The following is a 6,584-nucleotide window of genomic DNA, read 5'->3' as shown; positions in this document are numbered from 1 at the left end:
GCTTAGGATTGTCTTGGCAATGGGGGCTCTTTTTTGGTTCCATATGAACTTTAAGGTAGTTTTTTCCAATTCTGTGAGGAAAGTCATTGTTGTTTCCCTCTTTGTATTTATAAGTTCTTATCATTTAGCTGCCACTTACAAGTGAGAACATGTGGTATTTGATTTTCTGTTCCTACTTTAATTTGCTAAGGATAATAACCTCCAACTCCATCCATGTTCCTGCAGAACGCATTATCTCATTCTTTTTTATGGCTGCATAGTATTCCAGGTGTATATGTACCATATTTTCTTTTTTATCCCCCAAACTTATACCAAATCTCATTTAGTCTTTACAAGGTAGAAAAGTGTTCGTTCATTACAAAATACTTCCTACTGAGTTCAGGCATTGTGTTCAACATTGGGTCTGCCATTCTACATAGCATTGTTTCTCTATTTTTAAATGAGGAATCTGGTTTCAGCAAAATCAAGTGACTTGGCCAGGGTCACAGGCATGAGCAGAAGACCCAGTTCCTCTGATTCAAATCCCGTGGTTCATTTCCACAAAATAAACCTATAATTGAGTGGGGCTTTAGAGATCATAAAATTCAGTGCTTTTATTTCATAAGTGAGGAAAATAAGCTTTCTGCCCGTTTATAATGTACACATAGTGAAATGGGAATGGGAACTCACGTCCCCCAGTACCAGTGTATTGTTCTTACCCAAAGAGATAATTTAACATTCACTTATTGTATATTTTTAGATCATGTCTAAAACCCACTTTCTTCTCTGAAGGGCATGCTCTAAAGTTTCTTCTTCACCTCTCTCCCCTCAGGGCACCTAATCTTAAAATATAAGAGAAACTCTGACCAAATTTGTCTCCATGTTGACCCCAGGCACTTTAGTCATTGTTGAAACTTCTTTTTTGTTGTTGTTAAGAGAAGTAAGTCTTTATTTTCGTGTTTAGGAAAAAAAAGAAAAAAAAAACTGGCTAAGTTGATTGCTCTTCGGTGACCAACGAGACCAAACTCCCTATCCTTGTCCAGTTCCTCCGAGTTAGACCTTATTGCCCTCCATAAGCAATGATATTTTGCTGCCCCCTGCGGTTCCACTGGAGAATTACTTCAAAGGCCAGATAGAAAGTTCTAGCCATATTTTAATTTTTTGAAGCTACTTTGTGGTACTATTGGGAAGAGAGAGGAGATGAAAGGCCATATGACAGTGTGTTGGGTCACTGTGGATTTATGTTTAGAACTTTCCTCTGCAAAATGAGAACTAAACACTCTTGATGCCTAGCTAAATTGTTTTTATATCACAAAAACTCTAAAATCTAGCTCTGACTTGGTTTCAAGAGATCTAAACTATAAAAAGAGCCAAACAAGAGTTTCTTTGTTTCCTTAAAAAAAGACCTTTTGTTTTTTGTTTTTGTTTTTGTTTGTTTGTTTGACAGAGTCTCGCTCTGTTGCTCAGGCTGGACAGTGGCTGTGATCTCAGCACACTGCGGCCTCCACCTCTCAGGCTCAAGCGATTCTTCTGCCTCAGCCTCCCGAGTAGCTGGGATTACAGGCGTCCACCACCACGCCCAGCTAATTTTTTGTAGTTTTAGTAGAGTTTTACCATGTTGGCCACGCTGGTCTTGAACTCCTGGCCTCAGGTGATCCGTCTGCCTTAGCCTCCCGAAGTGCTGGGATTATAGGCATGAGCCCAGACTTTTGGTTTTCTAAACACAAGTATGATGTTCTTTCTCATTTATCAGGATGTTTTGAGGCCCTTTTACTGAATTTGTCCTTTGATCCCCTGGGAGCCCTTTTATAAGGCTCATTCCGTAGCCAGAGCAAACAAACACATGGCAAGGCCAGCCTGCTTCTCCCTGGTCTTACAAACTCCAGCTGAAAATGTATTGCCTCACACTCTTACGGACCTTCTTAGCAAATGCTTACTAGACTCCAATAGTGAATTCTGTCAGTTCTGTCCTGAGAATCTGACATTTGCCCTACTGCGAACTCAGGAAGTTTGGAACTTTGGATGAACACTTTTAATAATTAAGATCAAAAACAAAAACCGTACTTGCTTTCTCATTTTATGTGATTTTAACATAGAACATCAGAATTCAAAATATGAGGCTACTCTGCAGAAAATATATAAATTTTTTTATTTTTATGCTATTTTACACAGCTACGTTCAGTATTTCTAATGCTAACTTTAAGATGTCTAAAATATATATGGACATATATGTGTCTATTTAGAAAACGAACCGTCATCTAAATATCATTTAAAAAATGGTGTAGGAAGTTGAAAAGGTCTAACTTAGCTTCTGCCCTTTCCTTTTCAGGTTTTCTAAATAGCTTTGAGGAGTTACAGGCTGAGGAATGCGGCATCCTCAATGGATGTGAAAATGGTCGCTGTGTGAGGGTCCAGGAAGGTTACACCTGTGATTGCTTTGATGGGTATCACTTAGATACAGCCAAGATGACCTGTGTCGGTAAGAATGACATGTGTTTTATGGGACATTAATTTTTTTCCTGACACCGCCATGTCCATACCTCAGTCAGCAGAGAACATTTAAGATAGATTTGCTGAGTTTCAGTTTGGGAAGACGAGAAAAGTTCTGGGGATGTACATTAAGTACAGTATGAATATACTTAATGCCACTGTATACTTAAAAATGGTTAAAATGGTAAATATGTTCTGTATATTTTACCACAATTCTTTTCTTTTCTTTTTTTTTTTTTTTGAGATGGAGTTTCACTCTTGTCACCCAGGCTGAAGTGCAATGGGGTGATCTTTACTCACTGCAACTTCTGCCTCCCAGGTTCAAGCAATTCTCCTGCCTCAGCCTCCTGAGTAGCTGGATTACATGCTTGCACCACCACACGTGACTAATTTTGTATTTTTAGTAGAGATGGGGTTTCACTATGTTGGTCAGGATGGTCTCGAACTTCTGACCTCAGGTAATCCACCCGCCTTGGCCTCCCAAAGTGCTGGGATCACAGGTGTGAGCCACCTTACCCAGCCTACCACAATTCTTTTTAAAAAGAAAGAGTTGGTGTTTCATTTAGGAATCCATTTATCAATGAGGATTGAAAAAAAAAAAAAGAATCCAAATAGTGGTAAATAGTGGAGGAAAGGCCTGAATATCCCAGATAATTAGTTTGACTCTTAAATTTAGCTTTTGACTGCAGCAAGTAATGATTTCCTTGAATACTTGACACTAGCATAAGGGAGTGTAGACATCTGCAAAAAGTACAACTTCCGGCCGGGCGCGGTGGCTCAAGCCTGTAATCCCAGCACTTTGGGAGGCCGAGACGGGCGGATCACGAGGTCAGGAGATTGAGACCATCCTGGCTAACACGGTGAAACCCCGTCTCTACTAAAAAATACAAAAATCTAGCCGGGCGAGGTGGCGAGCGCCTGTAGTCCCAGCTACTCTGGAGGCTGAGGCAGGAGAATGGCGTAAACCCGGGAGGCAGAGCTTGCAGTGAGCTGAGATCCGGCCACTGCAGTCCAGCCTGGGCAACAGAGCCAGACTCCATCTTAAAAAAAAAAAAAAAAAAAGTACAACTTCCTAGTAACCATTTGAATGAAACTCCTCCCAAAGCTGTCATGTTGCCCCGCCTCTTACATTGAAAAGAACTGGAAACATACGTTTAACCTTCTCTGTGTGACCTAGTGTTATCTTTCAGGGCCTGTTTGCCACATAAGTTTTTCCTTTATTTTTCTTCTCCCTCTTTTTTTTTTTTTTGAGGAGGAGTCTTGCTCTGTCACCCAGGCTGAAGTGCAGTGACACAATCTCGGCTCACTGCAAGCTCTGCCTCCCGAGTTCACACCATTCTCCAGCATCAGCCTTCCAAATAGCTGGGACTACAGGCACCCACCACCAGACCCGGCTAATTTTTTTGTATTTTTAGTAGAGACGGGTTTTTACCTTTTAGCCAGGATGGTCTCGATCTCCTGACCTCATGATCCGCCCACCTCGGCCTCCCAAAGTGTTGGGATTACAGGCGTGAGCCACCGCACCCGGCCTCTTCTCCCTCTTGAAGCAGTCCTTTTGCCCACTTTGCCTTTGTGAGTTTTAATCCGTGGTGTGTCTTTAAAATAGGTAACCTACGTTCTTAACAGATGTTTCAAGTGAGTGAGAGCCTAAATGGATCTCATGTAGAAAGAGGTCTGCGAATGTTACGGAAGGCTTTAGAGGGACTGTATGGAGAGGTCTCTGCTTAGGTATCTGGTTCCTCTTGACAAATCTAGCAGTTCCTCCACACCTGTGGGAAGGAATTTGGAAGGAATATAATTCCTCTAACTTTCTTGAGGTTCTACTAGAAATGTCAAGCTCACAAAATGCTCATGCTGTGCTAGATAACAGGGAAAGAAGTTCTAGGACCTCCCTGATAATCTACCTCTTTAAGATCTAAAAAGTCCCCTTTATCTTGTCTGTGGTTGAAGCAAGGTGGAGATAGCTTGCTTACTTGGGGTGGTCGGGGGAAGGGCAGCGTTTAGGCTGCCTCGATGCCTCAGGTAAGCCTCAAGTAGGTTGTGTGTCCTCACAGAGCAATATCAAAGATTGTTTACCTGCATCGTTTGACTTATTGCAGATGTAAATGAATGCGATGAGTTGAACAACCGGATGTCTCTCTGCAAGAATGCCAAGTGCATTAACACCGAAGGTTCCTACAAGTGTTTGTGTCTGCCAGGCTATGTACCTTCTGACAAGCCGAACTACTGCACTCCGTTGAATACCGCCTTGAATTTAGAGAAAGACAGTGACCTGGAGTGAAACGGAATCTACATAACCTAAGCCCATATACTCTGCACTGTGTAAAGGAAAAGGGAGAAATGTATTATACTTGAGACATTGCACCTAACCCGGAAGGCTGGAAATACAGAAACAGCATGGAGTTGCAAGTCCTCTGAAGACAATGAGAGGACTTAGGATGAGCCCAACAGGTGTGGCAGACCAAATGGACATTTCTCTGAAAAACCAGTATATATAGTCTGTTCATATGTAAAATTCAGTGGAAGAGAGGTGGAACAGTGCTGTTATTTTAAACAGAAGGTTGTATTATTATGTTGTTTTGTTTTTTTACTATTGCTTGATTAAATTTGGCATTTAAATAGTGGTGGAAATATTTTATATAATTTTCATTTTTTGGTTGTGCAGTTCCTTGGCTGTTTTTCTTTTCCTTCAGATTTTTTAAACTCTCAAATGAAAAAGTCTTCGATAAAATATTGTTAAGCTGTATTATAAATATTGTTACACAGGGTTATGCAATTCCTGGCCTGGAGCATTTTTGAAATTCAAATTGTTTGTCCTGTGGAGCAGGCAGTGATTTTGTTTCAAAACTTTTATACACATTTGGAGAAAAGTACTTTATATTTTCAGTGTTTTGTTTGATGTTAATGTCCATTCTTAGCCAAGCTGCTAGCAGGTGTCAATTGGATCCCTTTCCTTCACTGAAATGGAAGAGTTTATAAGCTTACGTTAGTATTGTAATATGTAAAGTAAGCCCAACAAAAATTTTTTAAAATTTGATGATCCCCAATATATCTACCATTGTATGTTAAAGTGAAATAAATCACCATTTTTGTAGAAAAAATTCTACCTGAGAGTAATTGTCAATGAGTACACGTGTATAAGTTGTATCCCACTCTCCCCACTTTTATTTTTACCAGTGGTCTTCTGTTAATGTAGAGTCTTTTACAAGTTAATCATTAAATTTGTTAGATCTTGTTAGGGGCTAAGTAGTTTCCCCTAACATTCATATGTTGGAATTTTAACCTCTAATACTTCAGAAAGTGACTAGATTTGGAGATCGGATCTCTAATGAGGTAATTAAGGATAATGAGGTCATTGGTGTGGCCCTAATCCAATAGGACTGCTGTCCTTGTGTCACCCATAGAAGGTATCTGAGTTACCGGTGGCGAATCTGTATAGGTCTGCAGCAACCTCAATTCTTGCCTTCTCAGAAGAAATAATTTGACTGAGGGGCATAAGGCAGAAAAAGAGATCAGGCAAGTTTCAGAGCAGAAATGGAAGTTTATTTAAAAAGGTTTTAGACCAGGAAAGAAAGGAAACTTCACTTGGAAAAGTGGGCACCTGAAGGCCAAGTGCAGTGTTTAGCCTTGAACCTAGCTAGGATTTCACAGGCTGGCCCCTTTCCCATGATTCTTCCCTCAGGGTGGGCTGCCTGCGCACACACAGCGCCCTCCTTACACTTGGGAAGTGAGCACATACAGCGTTGAGGAAGCTACACACGCCCGTCTGAGGCTTTCTTCCCTTTTCTGGTGGTGTGCCCCTGGAAGGTCATACTCCACCATCTTGTCCTTAATGTTCATACCCAGGAAGTTGCATCTCTTTGGCACCTACATTCAATTAACACTTCAGTGCAGCAGGTGTGGGCCATCAGGAAGTGGCCCCTCCCTGGCCTCGGCTGCCAGTTGCTCACTTTTAGAGAGGCAATGTGGTCACTGCTGAACCATCACCTGACATTCCTAGTGGATGGGGGAAGAACCTCATGCCTGTCTGACTACCTGGAACACTTAGAAGAAGAGATTAGGACACAGATACACAGGAAAGACCCTGTGAAGACACAGGGAGACAGTAACCATCT

General features: G+C 41.3%; 1 protein-coding gene across 5 annotated transcripts in view; it reads left to right on the top strand.

Annotated features, from left to right (window-relative positions):
* The window catches only part of LTBP1 (latent transforming growth factor beta binding protein 1), a 398,449-nt gene extending 392,745 nt beyond the window's left edge, over positions 1-5,704 (top strand). For all 5 annotated transcript variants that reach the window (XM_011984230.1, XM_011984234.1, XM_011984233.1 and 2 more), the window contains 2 exons: positions 2,309-2,458; positions 4,569-5,704. In XM_011984230.1, the coding sequence (XP_011839620.1) occupies positions 2,309-2,458; positions 4,569-4,750 (332 nt within the window). In that variant the 3' untranslated portion in view covers positions 4,751-5,704. The remainder of the gene's footprint in view (positions 1-2,308; positions 2,459-4,568) is intronic.
* Positions 5,705-6,584: the final 880 nt, after the last annotated feature.

This window comes from Mandrillus leucophaeus, unplaced genomic scaffold (assembly GCF_000951045.1).
Source record: "Mandrillus leucophaeus isolate KB7577 unplaced genomic scaffold, Mleu.le_1.0 Scaffold264, whole genome shotgun sequence".
In the NCBI taxonomy this organism is placed as follows: domain Eukaryota; kingdom Metazoa; phylum Chordata; class Mammalia; order Primates; family Cercopithecidae; genus Mandrillus; species Mandrillus leucophaeus.
The sequence above is the reverse complement of the archived record's forward strand: the minus strand, read 5'-3'. Positions and strand labels throughout refer to the sequence as shown.